Here is a 25,121-nt window from a genome sequence, read left to right on the forward strand (position 1 = left end):
GCACAACATCCTTGTCTCTAAAATGGAGAGACATGGATTTGATGGGTGGACCACTGGGTGGATAAGAAATTAGCTGGATGGTCGCACCCAAAGAGTTGCGGTCAACAGCTCAATGTCTGGGTAGAGACCAGTGATGAGTGGTGTCCCTCAGGGGTCTGTACTGGGATCAATATTATTTAACATCTTTGTCAGAGACATGGACAGTGGGATTGAGTGCACCCTCAGCAAATTTGCAGATGACACCAGCCTGAGTGGTGTGATTGATACTCTAGAGGGAAGGGATGCCATCCAGAGGGACCTTGACAGGCTAGCAAGGTGGGCCCGTGCAAACCTCATGAAGTTCAACAAGGCCAAGTACAAGGTCCTGCACCTGGGTCAAGGCAATCCCAAACATGGATACAGACTGGGTTATAAGTGGATTGAGAGCGGAGAAGGACTTGTGGGTATTGGTGGATGAAAAACTGAGTATGAGCTGGCAATGTGCACTTGCAGCCCAGAAAGCCAACCATGTCCTGGGCTGCATCAAAAGAAGTGTGGCCAGCAGGTCGAGGGAAGAGACTCTGCCCCTCTGCTCCGATCTCATGAGACCCCACCTGCAGCACTGTGTTCAGCTGAGGCCCCCAGCATAAGAAAGACATGGACTCTGTTGGAGTGGGTCCAGAGGAGGACCACAACAATGATCAGGGGGATGGAACCCTCTCCTATGAGGAAAAGCTGAGAGAGTTGGGGTTATTCAGCCTGCAGAAGAGAAGGCTCCAGAGAGTTATAGCAGCTTCCAGTACTTAAAGGGGGCCTAGAGGAAAGATGGGGAGGGACTCTTTATTAGGGAATGTAGGATGAGGGATAACAGTTTTAAACTGAAAGAGTGTAGATGTAGATTAGGTATTAGGAAGAAATTCTTTACTGTGAGGGCAGCAAAAAAGAAATTCTTCACTATGAGGGTGGTGAGACACTGGAACAGGTTGGCCAGGTAAACTGTGGATGCCCCATCCCTGGAAGTGTTCAAGGCCAGGTAGGATGGGGCTTTGAGCAACCTGGTCTAGTGGAAGGTGTCCCTGCCCATGGCAGGGGGGTTGAAACTAGATGATCTTGAAGGTCCCTTCCAAGCCAAAACATTCTATGATTCTATGATGCTATGACATTTACCGCCGCCTATTTCTGCAATGTCAAGTAAGACTGACACCAACAGCTCCTGCTGTTACTCTCTCCACCCTGGCTACACATTCCCTTGCAACACCACACACCTATAACAGGCAGGGACAGCTACAGGCAGACCCTCCAGAACCAACACGTTTACGGACTAGCTGAATGGTAATGACAGGCAAGTGCTGGGTAGCCTCCATTTGGCTAAGGTTGCAAACCCTGGGCTTCAACTGCAAGCACCTGGGAACTGTCTGATAGGGCGTGCCGCCAAGGGCTCCTGCATACTTACATCACTTGCAATGTCTCTGGAAGCTTTAGCAGACTTGATAGGAATGGCATCTGCCCGCATGTCGTAGCCCTTTTTCTTCTCTTCCTCCATCGCAAGCTTGTACAGTTTCTGAAGGAAAAACAAGCACTCCCCTCAAGCAACACTTCTTCCCAGGCCACAGCAGCGTCCAGGGACGCACACTTAACCCCAGCTCAAACACCTACCTCACTGAAGTTCATTTGGTTCTGCTGGGCTAGCAAAATACCAGGTGTATCCGGCATAATGTGAACGCTGGTTTTATCTTTCTCCCAGGCTGATGTGTACGAGCGCTGGAAAAATGAGTACACAACGTGAAATACGATCACGCAAGCACCGGGCAACAAACTCACAGAGCAAGCTAGCTCAACAAACTGAAGCAAGGGGCCTCTACTTCGCACTGACTCAGGAATGCCTTTTCCTGTCCCAAAACTTTCTAACGCTTCACCCTTTGCTTTTCCACACTGCACCCAGTCACCGCTCCAACCACACAAAATAGAATTTGGTCTAAAACAAGGAACACAAATCCCGGATGCAAAGGACGCAATACCCCACTTTGCAAAACCCAGGCCCTGGAAGGAGAGAGCCCAAAGTCCTGGGAAATGCACTCGTTTCCTTCAGGTTGCACACGCAAGGAAATCTCACTTGGTTCATAATTTCAGAGTTGTGCTTTGCCAGCACCATAGGCATCGAGTCAGGAATGCTCGTGAATTTGATGGTGTCCGGGTGTTGCCGATACCCCTTGTCACTCAGGATGAGGCCCGCCCTCTTATTCTTCTCATCGTCCAGCGAACCACTTGGGGACCAGCCAATGCCCCTCAGCCACAGAAGGTCGGACTTGTACACATTCTGAAAGGACAGCAAGGACACAAAGCAGCTCAGCAACCTCCTTGCTCCACGCAGCCACTCCTCCTACCGTGGCAAGCTCTGCCTACCAAAACACGTTCCCCTGGGTCAACCCACCAGCCACCACAAAAGGGACTCCCATTAAGCTCAGCCCCCCACAACCTGGCTCCCCACGCCTACCACAGCACAAGCACGTGCCAAGCAATCCACAAACCCTCCCTCACCATCTTCTTAGTCTCCCTGGAAAAGACCTGCCCCATGTGGCAATCTCCAGCTGGCAGTGGCACAGGAGGAGCCTTATACCGCATCACCTAATGCTCTTCATACCACTCACCACTGCACACGTGGCTTGCCTTTGCCCACTCTTGGTCTTCCAAAAGAAAGTATTTGACTCCGTTGCCCTTCCCCTGCCATACAGACCTCTAGCCCCCTGCCGCAACTCTCCCCCCACAATGCTCAAGGCAAGACAGGACTCTTCTGTGACCGTAAAGTATGACCCCACGCAAACTTCATCCCAGGCCATTCACGACATCAACTCTCAGCAAGATAGTACGGCTACAACACAGTCTCACAGCATCAGCCTAGACTTACATGCTCCCCACCCGGACCTTCTCCAACAGCGGAGCAGAACACAAGACAGACTGCTGGTTTCCACACTGCCAGTAAAGAATAACTTACATCACTCTGCAGGTCGTACACTTTCCTGGCTTGTACAACATCGTTCTGGTCCGGCAGACAGGTCCACCGATGCAGAGGGTGCTTGTAATCAATGTCGCTGACCAACTCCTGACATTTCTTGGCCAACACGATTCCCAGCATGTCCACTGGGCTACTGAAGTGTGTCTTCGTCTTCTCAAAGGCTTTCTTGTACTCCCTGTCACTCTGGATCTTGGCCACGTGCATCGACCACACCATCTTCGGATCATCCTCTATGTTACGGGCCCCTATGTGGTGGCCAAGCTGCTTGCGATAGCCTTCTTTGTATTTGTACTGCAGGGTTAAAGAAGCTCAGTAAGTTTCAGGCCAACTGTTCTCCCTTCTGACACTATTCTGTAGCAGTGCCTGTGAGCGAGCGCTTTGCTAATGGAGCCTGGCAAGATCACCACGTGAAGAGGCGTCCAAGCACAGCATATCCCTACTGTGTCCTACACTTCCATCCCACCCCATGCCTACGCTGGGCCACAGGAGGCACATGGAGGCCCAGACGGCAACTCCAACCAAGGTAGCTTGGGAACCAGGAGCGATGCATGACAGCAGACAGGGTCTCCACACAACCTAAGCATCCCCACGGAGAGGCCAGCTCTTCAGCTGGGATGCAAAACTCGGGGAAAACCCCCGGACCGCTCCAGCAGGCAACCTGGGCCTCATCCTGCACAGCCCTGACTGCACTCACCCACACAGCCCACAGCAGCTGACACACTCCGCTGCACCAGGCCCTCCTGCACAGTGCTCAGGAGTCTTATTCTCCCAGCCCCATGTGTGTCCTCAGCTGCAGACCTACAGCCACTAAGCCTGGGAAGTGGCAAGGGGCAACACGACACTTTTTTAGCAACGTGCATGTCAAGAGCTTATGGGTGAAAACTAGAGACCAAGCAAACAAAGGAAACTTTGTGATTGCTGTCTACTACAGGCCACCTGATCAAGGAGAGGGGGTTGAGGAAGTATTCCTTCTTCAACTGCAGGAAGCATCACACTTGCAGGCCCTGATCCTGATAGGGGAATTCAACCACCTGAACATCTGCTGGAAAAGCAGCACAGCAAACTGCAAGCAGTCCAGGAAACTACTGGAGTGCGTTGTGAACAACTTCCTAGTACGGGTGATGGAGAGCCTGACCACAGAAAAGGCACTGCTGGACCTGTTGCTCTCTAATGAGGAAGAACTTATCGAAGAGGTCAAGTTTGGAGGTAGCCTGGGCTGCAGCAATCATAGCCACTAAGCTTGGGAAGTGGCAAGGGGCAACACAACACTTTTTCCCTTGCCTCTTACTGAAATGTCAAGTAAAACTGCGGAGAGATTGAACTCATCTCCTTACAGTAAGGGAATAAACCCGAACTACAGAACCTGGCATAAGAGAGTAAAGTCAGCTACTGCAGAGCTAAGCCCTGAAGAGATACTCTGGGGCACAGTAATGACTGGCCTACAGTGACAGGACCTGCCCCCAGTCCAGACAGAAACGATAAATGCCCCGGTCGTAACACAAAACTTGGTTTGGGTTTTCTTTCCTAATGTCCAGCTCAGCTGTGTACCTGCAACATTACGGGTGTGCAGACTGGCAGTACTGAAGGCAGCACACGACCTCAAAAGTCCAGTCTGTTGCCTAAGGAGACGCTGCCACAAGCCCAGGAGGGACACTGCTTTGGATTATGTCCATCACCCAGCTCCTGCTGTTACTCTCTCCACCCTGGCTACACATTCCCTTGCAACACCACACACCTATAACAGGCAGGGACAGCTACAGGCAGACCCTCCAGAACCAACACGTTTACGGACTAGCTGAATGGTAATGACAGGCAAGTGCTGGGTAGCCTCCATTTGGCTAAGGTTGCAAACCCTGGGCTTCAACTGCAAGCACCTGGGAACTGTCTGATAGGGCGTGCCGCCAAGGGCTCCTGCATACTTACATCACTTGCAATGTCTCTGGAAGCTTTAGCAGACTTGATAGGAATGGCATCTGCCCGCATGTCGTAGCCCTTTTTCTTCTCTTCCTCCATCGCAAGCTTGTACAGTTTCTGAAGGAAAAACAAGCACTCCCCTCAAGCAACACTTCTTCCCAGGCCACAGCAGCGTCCAGGGACGCACACTTAACCCCAGCTCAAACACCTACCTCACTGAAGTTCATTTGGTTCTGCTGGGCTAGCAAAATACCAGGTGTATCCGGCATAATGTGAACGCTGGTTTTATCTTTCTCCCAGGCTGATGTGTACGAGCGCTGGAAAAATGAGTACACAACGTGAAATACGATCACGCAAGCACCGGGCAACAAACTCACAGAGCAAGCTAGCTCAACAAACTGAAGCAAGGGGCCTCTACTTCGCACTGACTCAGGAATGCCTTTTCCTGTCCCAAAACTTTCTAACGCTTCACCCTTTGCTTTTCCACACTGCACCCAGTCACCGCTCCAACCACACAAAATAGAATTTGGTCTAAAACAAGGAACACAAATCCCGGATGCAAAGGACGCAATACCCCACTTTGCAAAACCCAGGCCCTGGAAGGAGAGAGCCCAAAGTCCTGGGAAATGCACTCGTTTCCTTCAGGTTGCACACGCAAGGAAATCTCACTTGGTTCATAATTTCAGAGTTGTGCTTTGCCAGCACCATAGGCATCGAGTCAGGAATGCTCGTGAATTTGATGGTGTCCGGGTGTTGCCGATACCCCTTGTCACTCAGGATGAGGCCCGCCCTCTTATTCTTCTCATCGTCCAGCGAACCACTTGGGGACCAGCCAATGCCCCTCAGCCACAGAAGGTCGGACTTGTACACATTCTGAAAGGACAGCAAGGACACAAAGCAGCTCAGCAACCTCCTTGCTCCACGCAGCCACTCCTCCTACCGTGGCAAGCTCTGCCTACCAAAACACGTTCCCCTGGGTCAACCCACCAGCCACCACAAAAGGGACTCCCATTAAGCTCAGCCCCCCACAACCTGGCTCCCCACGCCTACCACAGCACAAGCACGTGCCAAGCAATCCACAAACCCTCCCTCACCATCTTCTTAGTCTCCCTGGAAAAGACCTGCCCCATGTGGCAATCTCCAGCTGGCAGTGGCACAGGAGGAGCCTTATACCGCATCACCTAATGCTCTTCATACCACTCACCACTGCACACGTGGCTTGCCTTTGCCCACTCTTGGTCTTCCAAAAGAAAGTATTTGACTCCGTTGCCCTTCCCCTGCCATACAGACCTCTAGCCCCCTGCCGCAACTCTCCCCCCACAATGCTCAAGGCAAGACAGGACTCTTCTGTGACCGTAAAGTATGACCCCACGCAAACTTCATCCCAGGCCATTCACGACATCAACTCTCAGCAAGATAGTACGGCTACAACACAGTCTCACAGCATCAGCCTAGACTTACATGCTCCCCACCCGGACCTTCTCCAACAGCGGAGCAGAACACAAGACAGACTGCTGGTTTCCACACTGCCAGTAAAGAATAACTTACATCACTCTGCAGGTCGTACACTTTCCTGGCTTGTACAACATCGTTCTGGTCCGGCAGACAGGTCCACCGATGCAGAGGGTGCTTGTAATCAATGTCGCTGACCAACTCCTGACATTTCTTGGCCAACACGATTCCCAGCATGTCCACTGGGCTACTGAAGTGTGTCTTCGTCTTCTCAAAGGCTTTCTTGTACTCCCTGTCACTCTGGATCTTGGCCACGTGCATCGACCACACCATCTTCGGATCATCCTCTATGTTACGGGCCCCTATGTGGTGGCCAAGCTGCTTTCGGTACGCAGTTTTGTATTGGTACTAATTGAATGCAGAAACAACAATTATCACCTCTTTTCAAGCTGCAATTTAAATTTCTCTCTTGGTAAGATAGTGGTTAACACTTACATATGAAATATATTTGAATTTTTTTTGTGTATTTTTCCAACATTTTTGGTGTTTTTATTGCATGTCCAGAAGATATTAACTGATTTTTTTAATAGTTATATACTATCTCATTGTAAATTTTTGTATTTAATTTAATTAACTTTACACCATTAAGACCAGAAGATAAACTGATTTTTTTAATAGTTATATACTATCTCATTGTAAATTTTTGTATTTAATTTAATTTTATTAAAATTTTAGACATCTGCTCCTTTTAAAAAACATCTTTATCCAAAAGTGTGTACCAGCTCTATGCCCCACTATTATTTTCACTCTGTAAGACTTACTTCACTAGCTATGTCTCTGGATGCCTTTGCTGACTTGAGGGGTATAGCATCAGGAGGAAGATCGTAGCCTTTCCTCTTCAGCTCTTCATATCCTAATTTGTAATGTTTCTGTTGGAGAAGGATTCAAAGTAATTATTGCAAATAAAGCTCTCTAGAGAGTATAAGATTTCAAACACAGTTTCATTCATCAAATTAAATTCCATGGCTTGCTTTTAATAATGTGTATTTTGTAACTGATGATAAAAAATGTTTAAAAATTACTATCTCTATGTTTTCTGATTAACTCATTCAAGATCAAAATTTTCTTTTACTTAAGATATTAATCTGAATGATTCATAGAGTCTTCTACATAGGTGAAAAATAAAACCCCATGATTCTCTACACCCAATTTCAATTGCAATTATTTTTGTCTTCTTGGGTTCTTATGATAGAGCTGCTAACATTTCTTTACCTTTGCATGTAGTCTATATTTGTTCCATTATAGGCAGGAATTTGATGTAAATTACATAATCCTATGTAATTCTAAAGCGGCAATTCAATATAATCAGGCATTTTAACAAGAATGACAGGCTTACTAAAAAGTACTGAACACATATCTACAATGTTAATAAGATCAGTAGGATGAAAGAGAAAACTGCTAACTTGTGAATATTTTCTTGGTATTTTTTATATTCTAGCAACTCTGCTTCCACTTTATATTTTAGCAATTCCACTCAGGCTTCCCAGTGCATAACAATTTTCACATGAAAAGATCACAGGTGTGCTTACAGCTGTTTGAATTGCAGAATTACTCTACTGCATTTTAAACTAAAGCCACAATGGGTAAATTCCAAATTCCTTGAAAGAAACATTGTAGAGACACACTTACATCACTTGTGTTAATTAAGTTTGATTTAGCCAGCAAAATTTCAGGAGTATCAGGCATGATGTGAACCTGAGTCTTGTCCTTGTCCCAAGCTTCTCTATACAGTATCTGAAAAGAGACACAAACAAAAATACCTTGTCTGATAGAAGGCTCACATGCATAGCAGTAAATTCAGTTTACCTTTTCTCTATAATAGCAAAGCAAAGATGTACTATGCAAGCATGAGCGATGTAAACAATGCAAGATATTAAAATAAAATAATACAACTTCTTACTGAAATACCTTTTTTTTTCTTTACATCCATGAAATGTCAAGAAAACAGTATTACGACAATACATTTACATACTACATAGTAAAGGGCCTTATTTGCAGTTATTACTGAATAAGTTATACAGCACTAAATACCTTAATCTTTTGAACAAGGCCTAGTACTTCTTGACAACTGAGCAGTAAGGCACTGATTGCAAACATCTGATATTTGTATATTTTAAGCACATGTTCTGATATGGAGATCTTTTTAACGAATATATACTAATGTATTCATTTATTGAATCACATGTTCTGTCTCTAGAGGCAACTTACATCACTTCTATTTTTGGCATTAGATTTTGCTAAAATGATATCCATGGCATCTGGGATACTTGTGAACTTAATAGTGTCTGGGTGCTGCCGGTACTTCTTTTCACTCAGTATTTCAGAAGCTTTCTTGTTCTTTTCAGATTCCAAAGATCCCAAAGGACTCCATCCAAGGCCTCTGAGCCATTGTAGATCTGACTTATACACATTCTGTCAAGGAAAAAATTCAAAACCATAGCAGATTATTTCCCTGTTCATTTATTAAACCATATTAAAAGACTAGCTGGTATTTCAGCTTCAGTCTGATCTATACTGACATCAAAAGAGAGTTATTAAAGATACTTTTCAATAAGCAGTAAATATCCTACAAAAAAATAAATTAGGTAAATCCAGAGGAAGCTTACATCACTCTGTAGTTCGTAGACCCTCTTTGCCTGGGTGACATCATTCTGGTCTGGCAGACAAGTCCAGCGGTGTAGCATCTGTTTGTAGTCTATATCACTAACCAGTTCCTGACATTTCTTAGCCAGAAGGAAGCCTAACATATCCACGGGCATATTAAACTTTGTCTTCCACTTTTCAAAATCTTTCTTGTACTCCCTCTCACTCTGCATCTTAGCTACTTGCATAGACCACATCATCTTAGGATCATCTTGTAAGCTGCGGAATCCAATGTGATGTCCCTGCTGCTTGCGGTAACCTTCTTTGTACTTGTACTAAAATTATAAAGGTTGCGTTATTGAAATTACAGTAAGAAACAGACAATGGTAAAATATATAAGCAAAATATCAATATAGTCATTCAGTTCAATATTTCTCATTACCAATTGTCCTGCAAGAAATGAGCAACTTGTTATGGCACCTCATGTAAAGGTTTAGTAGCCCCTTGATTAATGTGCATCACTTGGTGACAGTGAATGCTCTCCCTGGGAATGAACAGAGTCCCTGGAGAGGAAGAGTGCATGGCTATAAGAATGGTCTCCTGTGCCATCTGATTCATATAGTCATACTGTTCAAAACTCCCAAAGGCTGACATACTGAAATATTTTGATGAATAAAATAAATAGCAATGAAAAATGCAGATGCTTAAGCATTGGAAACATTTCCTAATGATTAATAAAATCTCTTCCATAAATGCAGGAGTTGTATTCATACCAAGTGATGATAACAGCAATACATGTGTCACCACGTCTATTTCAGAGTTGTAAAGAGGATTTCTCAGTACAGGCACTGGGATCAGCTAATTGGACCGAATTTGCTGCTGCTCTGAAAATGTAACATCCAAAGAGCAGACAAATCCTAACTTTGTATGACTAGCCACTTCATGGATGGACCACAATCTTTGGAATTGTCAAGATGCCAGAGCAACCCTTCTTAAATTGTTTTCTTCACTGACAAGAACAGATCAGGAAATTGTTTTGTCAGCAATTTTGCTTTTTACTCCAAGCCACACCTTAGCAGAGAGGTGTATCTGGATCTAGTGCGACTCTGTATATAGCAGAGTTATAGCATCTAGATAAAGTGCATGTCATATTGAATTAGAAATGTTGCTTACGTCACTTGCAATGTCCCTTGAAGCTTTGGCAGCTTTGACTGAAATGGCTTCAGGTGTGAGGTCATAGCCTTTCTTTATCATTTCCTCCCAGCCAAGCTTGTATAGTTTCTAAAATTGAAAACAATATTAATTAAAAAGTCTTAGTAACACGTATGTCACCTTCTATTTAGATATGCTAATGATCCATATTACCAAATTCTGGTCACCTCACAGGCTTCAGTTATGAGAGAAGGGCTACTAAAATGGGAACTGAGAAATGGGGAACTGATAAGCAAAGAACACACGTCTTCCAAGTCTTAGGCCAGTGATTAAATAGTTTTTCTTTACTGCAGCAGCTTCCTACTATAGCTTGTCTTGGGGATTTGAAACATATCTGGGGAATTTGAAATATATACATCTGGGATAACTGAAAACTTTTCAATTGGCTTAACAAAATTTTAATTAATAAGGCTGTAATGTAGCCATTTAATAGTCAATTCAGTTTGTGCACAGTTGATTTTAAGTACCAGCACTTGCAAGTCAAAGATTTGCCTCTGAGCAATCATGCAAAGCAAAACCTAGTATTTTATACTGGCACAATTGTCACTTTCTCATATTTGAAAGCTGATAGAAAAGTTAGAATCACTGCATGTATTTCTTTTCCCATATGCTAAGTTAAAAATATATACAATGAACTTGTAATTTTATAGTAAAGAATTTTTAACATGATTGATTTCTATGGTAAGCATAGCGTATGGACTATGCATATCTAGATTTCAAAAACAGGACTTATATTTTCCATATATTATAATGTAATTTAGGCTGTTACTTTGCTAGCCTGAAGATGGTACTTATTGCTACTCTGGAAATATTACTCATAAAAATTCTTGCCTCTGTTCTAAATCCCCCATTCCGTTTCTTCCAATTTATACAAATTAATTACTTCTTTTGAAATGGGAGGCACCTTTAAATTTGAAGAAAGTAGATATTAATTTAAAATGTAATAGGAAGTATTAAAAAACTCTACCTGACTGTAGTTCGCCTTGTTCTGTTTTGCTTGTAGAATATCTGGTGTATCTGGCATCACATGAACTTGAATTTTATCCTTCTCCCAAGCTTGAGTATAAGCATGCTATTGAAAAAGTAACATCAGATGTGTTAATTTAAATGACAAAGGATGGCTTTCACCCTTCCATTGGCACACTTTGGATACGGATGGGTAAAAAGATGAAGGTGCTGACTTAGATTTATTTTACTATGTAATGACCTAATCCAGAATCAGCTGAATTAGGATCCAGTCTTGCTTCTAATGAAGCCCAACTATCAAGATTTTCAGGGCCAGTAATTTCTACACAAGAATGAGAAGAATAGAGGTTGGAGAGGTAGCAATGAGAAAAATGAGAAAAGATTTATTTAACCGATGCTATTTATCAGTAACTGAGTGTTCCGTTGAGAAAAAAAATGAAAAAAGAGGAACCTGTAAGTGACAGTTGTTTTTCCCAGGGAAACACTGCTACATAAAGGTGGTGACAGAGACTTATAGACTGTTTCTTGAAATGGATTATATGTGAATGTCTGCCTAATTTTCCCCATAAATACTCACTTTGTTCATTATATTTGCATTCTGCTTTGCAAGGACCATGTCCATGGCATCATTCTGTTTTGTAAAGGGGAACATGCTGGGGTGCTGGCGGTAATTCCGATCACTTGCAATTTCTGTGGCTTTCCTAGATTTCTCCACATCCAGAGAACCAGCAGGACTCCAACCAACACCCTTGAACCACTCATTGTAATCCTGCTTGTACTCATTCTGCCAAACAGAACACAAAAGGAAAGTTTACAATTTATAAATGGCTCATACAAAATAATTCCGTTGTTTCCAAAACACAGCCATAATGAAAAAACAGGAAAAAAAAGTCACAGCTGTGAATGACAGAAAGAAAACAGAAACTTACGTCACTTTGTATCTGATTCATGTTTCTGTACAGTTCTAAACTCATTGCATCTGGCAGAAGCATATAGTTGTGAATCAGTCGTTTGTAGTTAGTATTGGTTACACGATCTTGTGCCTCCTTAGCTGCCACAATGCTGAGTGTATCAGAAGGCGTTTGGTAATGTGTCTTGCTCATCTCATAAGCTTTCTTGTATTCACGATCAGACTGCATCTTAGCCACTTGCATATAATGGACAAGTTTGGGATCATCCTGAAGGCTGCGGAAGCCTACAAGTTTTCCCTTGTCTTGTTCATAACCTAATTTGTATTTGTACTGTAAAGAGAACAGAGACAGAGACTTTAATTCTACTTCATGTGTTTAATAAGCAATATCTATCTTGTAAGGAAAAAAATCCCAAAACTTAGATTAAAATAAGATTTTTACATTGTTAAGAAAACATCACAAAGCATATAGAGGTGGTGGCTTTGTCCACCAACTCTTAGGGTGCACTCTAAAGCAAAACAGATGTCTAGCATCCCTTTTAAAAGCAGTATATTTAAAATATTTTCTTAGTAAATGAAATTTCCTTACAATAGTTTATTCTGCTCCTGCATAAGGTTCAATGTAACCCAGGGTTCAATTGCTTTCTAATCTCATTATAAATGACACAATGAAAATATGACACATACTGACAGAAAGCAAAAGGCAAAGGAACACATAAGATCTAGTTTGCTGAAGACAGTTCTTCGGAAAAAGTGTACTTGTTATTCTTTTCACACTATAGTTTAGAGACAGCTCATCTTAGACCTAATATGGGTATCACAAACACTAGAACCAGGGTACATTAACCCACACAGTTCTCTGTTACTATTGCTATCCTGCATCCAATATTTGGCTTAGGTAACTATTTTCATGGTAGTCTGCACCATACTCAGAATACTTGAGTTCATATCTAAAGACTAACCATAAAATCAAAGATCTCATCATTACTTCCATTAGGTTCACTTATTCAAATGATTAAAAAATTCAAGACACTTCCCAAGACCTTTTGCATTTGTTTGTTTAATAAAACCAATGGTTCAAATTCTTAATCCCTTCCTCAATCTCTAATCAACCCTGGACAATGAACTACACAGACCAAGTATCAATTCCTTTTTCCTTCACTGCTTACTGCTTGGAGAGAACTCAGAATGGACGTATCTTCCCCTCAGACTTAGAGCAGTGACAGAGCAAATTGACTTTGCAGTGGCTGCAACATCCCCTATGTTGTAAAAAAAAAATAATGGTGGGCTAAATAACATGTCCTTAGCCCTAACTTCACCACTCTCTCAGGGAATCTCAGCAATTCCCTGATACACAAAGGATTTCAGAATGGTCCTGATTCCAGAAGCTTGTATTCTCTGCACCAAGAAATTTAATGGGACTTTCACCGAAGGAATAAAGATAACTGTACTGCAGCAGTGAAAATAATTTAAGTCCATATCTGTTCTTTTCAAATATTTCTAAGAATGATCCCTGAACATTCTGTCTAAACTACAAATATACAACATACATTTATAAAGTATTCAAGCACCATCACACGGAGGAACGAACTCCCTTATTTTTTTTCTAAGAGTCTCTCATATATCTCCTTACCTTTCTAACACAGAAATTGTTCTTTAACCCTGTTAGAAAATGTACTAGAATATATATCCAATATGTCAGAATTATTTACAAGCAAGAGAAAAAAGAGACTTCATATAATAGGCATATAAAATTGAATTGTGTCAAGAAATGAATGTTTTACAATATCTGAAATGAATCATTTTTTCTTTCAGGAACTTACATCACTAGCAATATCCCTAGAAGCTTTGGCAGCTTTAATAGGGATAGCATCAGCTCTGAGATCATACCCTTTCTTCCTAGATTCTTCAAATGAAAGTCTGTACATTTTCTGTGAAAAGAAAAGAAACATCCTTTAAAAAAGCAAAACACACCACACTTACTTAAATAAAACTCTAATCATTTTGTACGATAACTTGAAACACAGACTATTCATATGTTTAACACCCCTTGCACAGTTGTTTAGGGCACTCAGGCACACAGAGAGATGCATACTCCTTCAAAATTAACTCCAATCCTAGTATTGATACATCAATGCAGCTGGACTGCACTATCATTAGTAACAATAACCTATGACAAAAGCGGAAGAAATTGCATGTTTCCTGCATGCACAAATATTGGTGAAAAGTTACATCTGTAAGGATGTCAGCTTTTAAAAAAAGGAGATAAATATGTCTATTTCTGTGTATATTAAAGATGTGCACAATTACAAACAATGCTTTATTTAGCATATGCAGATTTAACAACTGGCTACTGAAAAACTCTCTGTAATATCATCTGTTACCAAAAGAGTAAGTTCAATCTGCAAGAAAGAATTTTGAATCCAGTACGAAACTTTGTGCATGGGGAAATAAAACAATAAATACAGTAACAAACATGGATAGTACTCAAACTCGACTATTTTGTTAGTAACTATTATATTTTAATTACCTACATGAACACTTCATAATCTGACTATAAATACTATGGCTTTTTTTTTGGCAACTTTTGGTATTTAATTTTGGGGAAGGAAGCAGGAAAAAGGAAAATTAATAGCTTTTTGTGAAATTACTACAGGTTAGCAAAGTGAGAATTAGGGAGACACTTGTATGCTGTCATCACAGTTATTCCTAATAAAAAATATAAGAAGAGCAATGCCTTTGTCTTACAAACAGTACTCACATCACTTAAATTAAATGCATTAACTTTTGCTAAAGCAATCTGTGGAATATCTGGTGTGATGTGAACTTTCTTTTTGTCTTCTTCCCATGCTTGTTTGTACTTATGCTGGAAGGATAGAAAAAAAGAGATGTCAACATAACCAAAAAATTAAATAAAACAATTTAAAAGGATATTTCCTATCTGAAATATAAACTTTCTTTACAACGATGCAACTATTAACATGGTAGGAACATTTGTCTTTTTATTTTAGCACTTAAAAGCAGCGTGAATCAGGAATAGCGCTTATGAAGTTAATTGTGAGGCTGAAATAAAAGTGGAAGAAATACCAGTCTTGCTGGAGTATTTTATTACTTGTCTCTTGCCCAGCAATGTATTCAAGCATATTCAACAGCAGAAAACAATAGGTTTCAACATGTACTGGGTCTGGCTGGGATGGAGTTAACCCTCTTCATAGCAGCTCGAACAGTGCTGTGTTTTAGATTTGTGACTAAAACAAAGCTGATAACACACTAATGTTTTAGCTGTTGCTGAACAGTGTTTGCACAGTATCAAGGCCTTCTCTGTTTCTCTCTGCCCCCGCAGTGAATAGACTGGGGGGTGCGCAAGAGGTTGGGAGGGGACATAACCAGGCAGATGAACCTAACTAACCAAAGATATACTCCATGCCATATAACGTCATGCTCAGCAAATAAAAAGAGGGAGGAGGGGGCTTAGGGAGGTTGGACATCTTTTGCTCAGGAACTGGCTGGGCATCAGTCTACCTGTGGGCCGTGGGAGGTGATTGCTTTTGCTTCACTTGTTTTTTGTTTTCTTTCTCTCTTCTTCTACCTTCTACTTGCTATAAAAAGAGAGAGGAGGGGTCTTAGGGAGGTTGGACATCTTTTGCTCAGGAACTGGCTGGGCATCAGTCTACCCGTGGGAGGTGGTGAGTGATTGCTTTTGCTTCACTTGTTTTTTGTTTTCTTTCTCTCTTCTTCTACTTCTCCTTTGCTTATGAAACATTTTTTATCTTGACCCACAAGTTTTCTTGCTTTTACGCTGCTTTTCCTCTTCCCCCATCCCACCGAAGGGGAGGGGAGGAAGTGAGCGAGTGGCTGTGTGGTGCTTAGCTGCCTACTGGGGTTAACCCACAACTAAAAGCCAAGTCAGAAGGTATACAAAAAAAATTGTTAGAGGTGGAAGATTATTAGTTTATCTCCTGGAAGATAAGTATCAGTTGAGAGAGGTAATAGAGCTTTACTTAGAGGAAATAGAGCTCAGGAAAGTGCGCATAAGATTCTGATGGTCCCTGTAACTACAGTGCACATGAACTCTAGACATTTCTAAAGAACACCAGCAGATTACATCAGTTCAGCAGGAGAATCAGAAAATAAAGATCTCATTATAAAAGCATTCACATCATGCAGCAATTTCATATTAATGTAACAGGCATCGGATGAAACAGACCATACATTTAAAAGTCTAAATCCTGTTTCCGAAAGAGATCACTCCAGTATTTTTAGCCCCTAGATTTAAACAGCTAAAAGTCTATAATCAGTTATCTTGGGTAAATTTTATTAATAAAATGTGACCCCCCAGGTCTGTCTTTATACGCATTTCTTAGAAATATTAGGGTCATGCTTTGCTTTCAGGTATATTAAAGATTCGTTAAGACAAAATACAATTACAATCAAGCATACTCATTAGCTGCCAAAATTGATGATTTGCAAAGCTATGCATACAATAAGATTGACTATTACATCAGGTATAGTTTATTTCTTACTTCTGCAAACTTAAAATGAATTTTGATGAACACTTTCTTACCTCATCCATCATTTTAGCATTATTTAAAGCTAAGACCATGTTCATGGAATCCATAGGAACAGAATAGTTCAACTTGTCTGGATGCTGGCGATACTTCTTTTCACTAACAATTTCCATCGCTTTTTTGTTCTTCTCAGCTTCCAGGGAGCCCAGTGGCATCCATCCAACACCCTTCATACTTTCATCATATTCTGCTCTGTATTGATTCTGAAAGCAGAAAGAAAAGAAAATAATCAGATGCATGAAAAAGTCTGTAAATCATGACACTTCTTTCTGTGTTTAATGAATATTAGATTTTGAATGCACTTACTCTAAAAAGAGGCAAACAGTATCAAGATGCATTCAAGGTTTATTTAGAAACGCATTTGTTACAGTGGTGTCTATTTTATTGCTTTGCCTTTTATACAGTGTTCAGATCCTCCTTATGATGTATATAGACTGCTCGCATGAGATTACATGCTAAGGCCCTCTTGAAGAAGAGGATTATCTTGAACCACTATACTGAGAAAAAAAGGCCCTCTTCTCTAGAGGTTAAACATCCCAGAAAATCTGAGAATATAGCTACTTAGCTGGTTTCCCCTTCTTCTGCAAAGATATCTTTTTGGAAGTACAAGATAAAGCTATTAATGAAAAGTGAAGCTTTTCCTGTCTTGGCCTGCACACAAGTATTGCTCCTGAAGAGCCTGATGGGACATGTAAGCAGTAAATATCCATTTTACTTTATACATAAATTTACTTATTTCTGAGCCCAAATTCTTTAGCAGTAGGCGTAATTTAATATTTCAGAGTCTTAGAAAAATACAATGGCCATCGTTGCTGAAGGTCTCATTTCATTTACTACATTTTAGTATATAACTGAACTAATTTCACTAAGAAAATAGTACTATTTATCTTACAGTATGCTTTCATAAACTAAGCATCATTGTGTTCCTAATGCAAAGGTTGAAGAATCTCTCACTTACATCACTTTGGATCTGCATCATGGTTTTGGCCAATTCAAGACTCATAGCATCAGGCAAAACATTGTAGGTATGGATCAAGTTTTTGTAGTTTGTATTTGTAGCCGCTTCCTGTGCTTTCTTGGCTGCCACAACACTGACCATGTCAACTGGAGTATGGAAATTAGTCTTTGACTTCTCATAATCTTTTTTGTATTCACGGTCAGATTGCATTTTAGCCACCTGCATGAAGTGCACCAGCTTGGGGTCGTCTTCAAGGCTGCGGAACCCAATATGCTTTCCTTTCTCTTTTTCGTAGGCTAGTTTGTATTTATACTGACATCAGGAAACAGAAAGAACAGCAAAAACTTAAATTAAAAAAAACTGTATTATTAAGCTCAATTTTATCTCTAAAAACATAGAAAATATTTTTGCTTTTTCATCACAAGGTCTCAGGTTTAGTCATTTAAACATACTCAGTCTTACAAAAGACTCCATTGAACACAGGCACATGAAGCTCAGCAGCTTGCTGAACAAAGAGCAAAAAAGCACAATTCAGTGTTATTCCACTGAATAACAGTACAAAAGAGCAAGTACTGCAAAGGTTTATCCCACCAAGCATATAATTGAAAACTAGATAACTCAAGATGCTTGAAAAACCACATTTGTGCATAACAGAGCACTTTGAAAACATTCTGATTGTCTTTGTAGCTACTCTGAGTACTATCACGCAATCAAACTTACATCACTTGCAATGTCTCTGGAGGCTTTGGCTGCTTTTATTGGAATAGCATCTGGCTGCATGTCATAACCTTTCTTCTTGTCTTCCTCCCATCCAGCTTTGTATAGTTTCTAATTGAAAATGTAAAAGAGAACAGGTACTATATTATGAAGGCAGAACTACTGAATTTAAATATTTTCAAAAAAGACATTAAAATTACACCAATTTTTTGATCTATGCCACAGACATTGAATGCCCACTGTGAGCATGATAACTCACATTACTCATTGTGATCTGGTTCACTCTAGACTGCAGAATTTCTGGAGTATCTGGCATAACATGAATGCTGGTCTTCTCTTTGTTCCATTTATCGGTGTAGAGCCTCTGTAATTACAAAGTAATATTTAGCATTGAAAAGGCATTGCGCTCATAAAATAAGAGCTTGGTTTTGTTTTGGTCATTTGTAATAAATAATATTTTACATTAATATATATATAAATGTAATATTTAACTGAAAATTTTCAGTCTGCATTCTTCCCTGCTTAAATGCAAAGCATAAAACATTTTTTTTCCCCACACACCCTCTTTCCATAGCAAACATGAAATAAGGATCAGTGGTGTCCCAGATAATTAGGGACAAATTTAAAAAGAACTCCACTTTTCAAGGAAACTTGTACAAAAATGCCAGAATTTCAGGGTGTCCTGGTTTCGGCAGGGATAGAGTTAATTTCTACACAATACACAAAAGAGAAATCTTTAATCTTTATAAACAGAAAATGAAACTCCCTTAATTATGAATACAGTCAGAGGCTTCCATCATCTCTTAGTGTCCAGTCTTAACCAAGCAAACCACTATACCCATTTGAAATTCTAATGACTTCAGCGGGAATGGACCTGCCCCACAATTTTGCAAGACAAAGACCCAATCTCTGGCTCAGTCATGACCATCTGAACAAATTCTCACCTTATTCATGGTCTTGGCATTTTGCTTAGCTAGCACTTGTTCCATTGCATCCATTGTAATAGAATACTTCAGCTTGTCTGGGTGCTGGCGATAATTCTTTTCACTGAGAATCTCTGTAGCTTTTTTGGCCTTTTCTACATCCAGTGACTGAATTGGTATCCAGCCAACTCCTCTCAACCAGTTATTAAAGTCTGCTTTGTACACATTCTATTAAAAAAACAAACAAGGAAAAACACAGAGAGACAAGGAAAATTAGAATGCCCATATACATAAAAACAGGTAAGGCCTTAAAACTTCTCCTGGTCATTCATTTTTGAAGGAAAATTTAGACAAGCCTGTTAGAACTGCTATTGTTTTCCAAATTCTTAGCACAACATTAACAACTATTGATGTGTTAGGGATAAGAAAATGCTTTTCATTAAACCAATGTGTAGAACTCACACTACAAACCAAATGCACAGACCTTAGAACAAATTTTGAGTGGTAAATATGAAAATCTGACAAGAATATAATGACTTTTTTTAAATGATGGTCTTCTTTGTTAGTAGACTCAGTTTGCAGTAGAATTAATTTAGCAAAATTGTTTCAACAACTGCTTAATGGCCTGTTCTGCACAATCTTGAATAGACACCATTCTTATTTAATCATACTTTATAACATGGCTTTTAGAACAGATAAAGGTACAAAAATGCTGTGAAAATAAAACCTGTTCCTGAACTGCAGTGTTAGAAGTAACAGGGAGAATATCAGAGTCTGAGAAAAAGACCACATACGTTCATAGCATGTGTATTCAGGGCAAAATTTGTCCTCAAGTATCACGCTTCTCTCCTAGCAAACATCCTGAGTTAGACAGCCAAGCAAACTCAGCCAACTCAGCAAGGCTAGGTAAAAATACAATGGGGAAGCAAAAAACCTGAGATGCAAATTTCTGCATTTGAAAAGAACAGTGTCTAAAGGTCAGATCCTCTATCTGTGGGCCAGTGGGAACATACACATTATCCTCTCCAAACAATGCTTAGAATCTGAAGAACATTTTCAATCAGATTATTAATGTTTTTGGGAATTTCAAATTTGTCAGAGGACTTTTAAATAATGCAGATTAAACTAAATACTTTCTGGATAAACAAGTAGACCCTAAAGTTACACTAGTGAAAAAAAATGGAAACAAGTCATAAAACTTAATGGAAACTACAAAGCTTTTTTATGAATCCTTATCATGCATGGCATATGCACCTGTTGGAGGATAAAGGCAGAAAGGAAAAGTGAACAAAATAATACATCTCAAATCCCTAGGTATAATACAAACATACATAATGCATATTTTCGGTAAACTTAAATAAAATATAGTCAGAATTTAGACTCTGTACATAACCTACGATCTCTGACAATACAAATAATCACAGTAATAACACACTGTAATTACAAATCCAACTACAAAAATACACAAATTAGAAAAACATGTTCATTTGCTGAGAATTAGCCAAATATGTAGAGATACAAAGAAAGTTGTTACTTGCTAGGTAAGTTCCCTAGAACTTAGCAACTACACATAATTCTGATAATCTTTGGAAAACACAGCGTTCCAGACCAGACATTTATATCTCAATCTACTGTTAATCCAATATAGTTCATTTTTTAGCCTTAAAAGGTTAACAGTGTAACACAGTCATTATGAGAAGAAAAAAATGAGCTGATTAATCATTACATACATCACTCTGAAGCTGCATCACATTTCTTGATAGCTCCAGACTCACAGAATCAGGCAAGAGTGTATAACTGTGAATTGGCTGTTTATAGCCAGCGTTTGTAACTGCTTCCTGGGCTTTCTTGGCAGCTGTCACGCTGAACATATCCAAAGGAGTATGATATTTGGTCTTGGTGACTTCGTAGTCTTTCTTGTATTCACGATCTGATTGCATTTTGGCCACATTCATGTAATGAACAAGTTTAGGATCATCCTGCAGGCTACGGTATCCAACCTGTTTGCCTTTATCTTTCTCATATGATTCCTTGTACTTGTACTAGAGACAAAGGAAAAGAAAGCCTTACCCACTTTGGAAAGAGAAAACATACTTTGGATAATTTTAATACTTTGAAACTCAATATTTTAACAACTGCAGTTCATTCTATAAACTCATAAATTGTTTTTCAGACAGCACAGGATTATTTAGGTAAAAAAAAGAAGAGGATTGCTGGATTTCTCAGCTTGTCTTGACCCCTGGTATAGATCTAAATCTAGACACGCAGTTACATGCCCTCCCTCACCATTGCCTCTGCCATATTATATTTTACTGCCATAGACTTCTAACTCCCAGGAACATTCAGCTTTTAATTAAAAGACTAGCATAATAATGTATTATTGAAAAACCCAAGACTACCAAACAACTGGATATCCCAATGTTCAGCTACTGGGGGGAGGCATGTTTAAGTGGGGAATGGAAGCCATTTGCAGCCTTTTGCTAAAGTTAGTGAATTTATTTCTGTGTTCCAAATCTCCTTTCATAGCTTGTGTCAGACGGCACACAAAGCTTTACTGCTGCCAATTGACATAGCTGCCTGAAAACAGCCACATTTCTGTACAGCTCATGAATGCTAGAGAAGTCAAAGTACAGGTCTCCAGCAATTAAGAATACAGCTAAATTATGACAAAGGAACTTTCAAATAAGTTGGTGAATACTTGAAGCACGTACAACAAATAGCCCCAGCTCACCAGCACTCACACACGTTATGATGCATTTCCAAAGAAACAGGCTTTTTTGGAGGTTCATGTAAACATCTGAATTCACTTGTTATTTCACAGTATAATAAGAGTTTCAAGTCTCAGAGTCAAGTGTATCTATACCATTATATGTATATAGCATATGCTCTATAGCATAATATGCTACAGAAAGCTGCAATGCAGTAGATGTATGTATTCCACTTCCATGTAAATTATACTTACATCACTTGCAATATTTCGAGAAGCTTTAGCAGCAATAATAGGAATAGCATCTGGTTTCAGATCATATCCTTTGGCAATGGTTTTTTTCCAGTCTGCTTTGTAGTTAGCCTTATAGGGAAAAAAGGTATGAGTTCGCAATGTTACGAGTAGCAATTTTAAACAAAGTTGTTCAAGCCCATATTTTTGTTATAGTTATAGGAGTCAAAATATTCAGTTTAGTCTGTGCAATTTCAGGGAAAAATGTTAACCTGTACACAAACTACAGTTATATGATGATAAATAAATCTACTATAAATCTACTACTTCAAGACAATCAGTTTAATTCATGTAGATAGGAGAGTACTTCAAGACAATCAGTTTAATTCATGTAGCTAAATCATTAACTCCATAAGCATTTTTTGCAATTTTTATGCAGAACAACTCTGTCAGTCGCATTTCTGCCCTTGCTTAAGCAACCCCCTTTTTCATTTGACTGAACCTTCAGAAATTTTTTCCTGTTAGCTTCAAAATCAGGCCTTGTGGTCTTAAGTGACTGAAGAAAGCAGTCTGGCTGATTTTTTGTTAGCAGTTAGCATCTGGACAGACTAATAGTATTTCAAGGCTTTCTACAGGATGGGGTGAAAGGAGATGTCAGCTTTTACCTAGTTCCTGGAGGCCTGATAATGCCACCAAAAAACTTAGTATCATGAAGGCAGTAAAACTGATACTATCAGTAGAGATCTTTATGGTGTTGGATGGATGCAAGAAGTGATGGAAAGCAGGCAGACTAGTAGCTGAATGGCAGAAAAAGGCATTACTATCTTTCCACTGGATGAGTTAATTCCCTTTGAAAGCCCAGCAGCAGGAAGCAACATACAGAGAACCTGTACTGCTTGCCTATGCAATGTGTTTTATATAAAAGTAGATGACCTAGGTCTCCAAACCTATAGGAATTTGAATAATAAGTCATGCTGGTTTTTTCATTCAGTCTATCCAAGTAGTTTGGCAATAAAGCACTGAAATGTATTTATGCTTATGAGTGCTCAGTTTAAAACTTTGCTTAACAAGCACAAAACTCATTGACTTCTAGAAGTAAAAGTTTAGCTGAATTCAGAGCTTGTGCATTTCTATATTCAATATCATAGAATGAATAAATAAAAGTTATTTTTTCTATTAAGTAAATGACAAATAAATATATTATTGAACAAACTATTGGTTATATGCTCACATCACTCAAATTGAAGGCGTTGACCCTGGCTTGAATAAACTGAGGAACGTCAGGATCCAGGGTGTATTTGTGTTTGACTTTTTCACCCTCTTGCTTATATGTTACCTGCAAGGAAAAATAAACAAATATTTGTTGACAAGTACAAGGTAGGTAATATTAGTGTTAACCAACAGAGGCAATGCAACAATGCTTAATTCTTTCCAACAAATTACAATTTTACTATTTTTACAGTTTTTAAAATTTAAAGGTTTTTTTTAGATGGAATACCAGACAGTAACATAGATCATAAATATGGTAAAAAAATAAAATGACTATATTGCATTAATAATGAAAAATTCCTTACATCACTCAGTTGCTTGGTGTTGTGCTGAGCTAAAACCATTGGTATTGAATCTGGTATGCTTGTAAATTTGATGGTGTCTGGGTGCTGACGGTATTTCTTTTCATTTAATGCATCTCCAGCCTTTTTAGCTTTTTCAACATCCAAAGAACCGAGAGGACTCCATCCAATACCCTTGAACCAGCTGTTATACTCTTGTTTGTATGCATTCTGAAGGAGAGAAAGCCAACATGCACCAAGATTTTCCCACAGAACTGTAATAATTCTGTTTAAAACAATAATAGTATAGTCTAGCTAGGGTGTTCTACATTAGCAGGAAATAGTTATAAACTCTTGAAGGGAACAACAGATATTTTTTATGCTTCTCTGTGATTTCATAAAGAAGAAAATGAGCTATTCTCTCTTCATGATTCACTTCTTATAAATTGTAACATCCCTCCAGTGTTTACTAACCTTCCTTTTCTTTAACCCATGTGAAAAATTTCACCAACCTTCAATTCTTAATAACTTTTAAACTACTACATGGTGACCGTTTAACATGGTTTAATTTGTTCTGTGTTTCAGCAGAGTCTATGAGACTTGGCCTTATACAAAAGTCCACAGAGCAGAGGCTCAATTTTTGGTTTTCTTTCTATAGTTCTTCCTACAGTAAAATATGCAGAATTCACAGACTGCAAGTGAAAAATTTATCCTGGCTACAAAATATGCAGAAAGTTATCCCATAGAAACATTCAGGCAGGGTTAATGCACAGTCTGAATGCAAGGATATTGTGGACACTCTTTTTTAAGACCTTTCCATGTTCTAACTCTAAAATGAGTGATCCTCCATAGGGATCCATACAGAGTCAACTTCCACAGTATACAAAGAGGTGCAGACTGCAACCATGTATGCCCAGTCAACCATTTGAAACTCTGTATCTGCAAGAAGGACCGAGAAGGTCCTAGGAGAGATCTCCTATGCTAGAGATCTCCAGAATGTATTTCTAATAATATCAATAGTTACATTTTGTCCACTGCTTCATCCTAAATAGTTAATAATAGTCCAACCATACTATCATATCTATCTCGTGGGAAGACAAAGTAAGACAACTTAAAAGAAGTCTTAAAGAATAAAACAAAATTATGTTAGTTGAAAAATAAAGTTTTCTGAGAAAATGTGAAAAAAAAGTTCATTTGAATTCAATATTCCAAAACTCTGATCTCCACTGATATGCCAACATCAAAATCCTGTTGAGTAGAACTCAGCTGGAATTTGGTATTTCTAAATGCCACCAGCAGCTGATAAAACTTCTAACTGTCTTCCCCAAGACATAAGAAAAACAGACAATTCCTACACAGTAATAGCAACTTTCTTTGA

At 39.7% G+C, this 25,121-nt stretch overlaps 1 protein-coding gene across 31 annotated transcripts in view; it reads right to left on the reverse strand.

The window, feature by feature from the left end:
• The window catches only part of NEB (nebulin), a 136,443-nt gene that overhangs the window by 87,255 nt on the left and 24,067 nt on the right, over positions 1-25,121 (reverse strand). For all 31 annotated transcript variants that reach the window (XM_019470416.1, XM_019470440.1, XM_019470434.1 and 28 more), the window contains 27 exons: positions 23,768-23,974; positions 23,425-23,529; positions 22,218-22,325; positions 20,986-21,297; positions 19,277-19,483; positions 18,592-18,696; positions 18,336-18,443; positions 17,616-17,927; positions 16,654-16,860; positions 14,851-14,955; positions 13,913-14,020; positions 12,109-12,420; positions 11,757-11,963; positions 11,181-11,285; positions 10,175-10,282; positions 9,025-9,336; positions 8,627-8,830; positions 8,048-8,152; positions 7,180-7,287; positions 6,455-6,766; positions 5,576-5,779; positions 5,119-5,223; positions 4,916-5,023; positions 2,972-3,283; positions 2,093-2,296; positions 1,636-1,740; positions 1,433-1,540 (listed from right to left, as the gene is read on the reverse strand). In XM_019470416.1, the coding sequence (XP_019325961.1) occupies positions 1,433-1,540; positions 1,636-1,740; positions 2,093-2,296; positions 2,972-3,283; positions 4,916-5,023; positions 5,119-5,223; positions 5,576-5,779; positions 6,455-6,766; positions 7,180-7,287; positions 8,048-8,152; positions 8,627-8,830; positions 9,025-9,336; positions 10,175-10,282; positions 11,181-11,285; positions 11,757-11,963; positions 12,109-12,420; positions 13,913-14,020; positions 14,851-14,955; positions 16,654-16,860; positions 17,616-17,927; positions 18,336-18,443; positions 18,592-18,696; positions 19,277-19,483; positions 20,986-21,297; positions 22,218-22,325; positions 23,425-23,529; positions 23,768-23,974 (4,803 nt within the window). The remainder of the gene's footprint in view (positions 1-1,432; positions 1,541-1,635; positions 1,741-2,092; positions 2,297-2,971; positions 3,284-4,915; positions 5,024-5,118; positions 5,224-5,575; positions 5,780-6,454; positions 6,767-7,179; positions 7,288-8,047; positions 8,153-8,626; positions 8,831-9,024; positions 9,337-10,174; positions 10,283-11,180; positions 11,286-11,756; positions 11,964-12,108; positions 12,421-13,912; positions 14,021-14,850; positions 14,956-16,653; positions 16,861-17,615; positions 17,928-18,335; positions 18,444-18,591; positions 18,697-19,276; positions 19,484-20,985; positions 21,298-22,217; positions 22,326-23,424; positions 23,530-23,767; positions 23,975-25,121) is intronic.

This window comes from Aptenodytes forsteri, unplaced genomic scaffold, assembly GCF_000699145.1.
Source record: "Aptenodytes forsteri isolate BGI_AS27 unplaced genomic scaffold, ASM69914v1 Scaffold174, whole genome shotgun sequence".
In the NCBI taxonomy this organism is placed as follows: Eukaryota; Metazoa; Chordata; class Aves; order Sphenisciformes; family Spheniscidae; genus Aptenodytes; species Aptenodytes forsteri.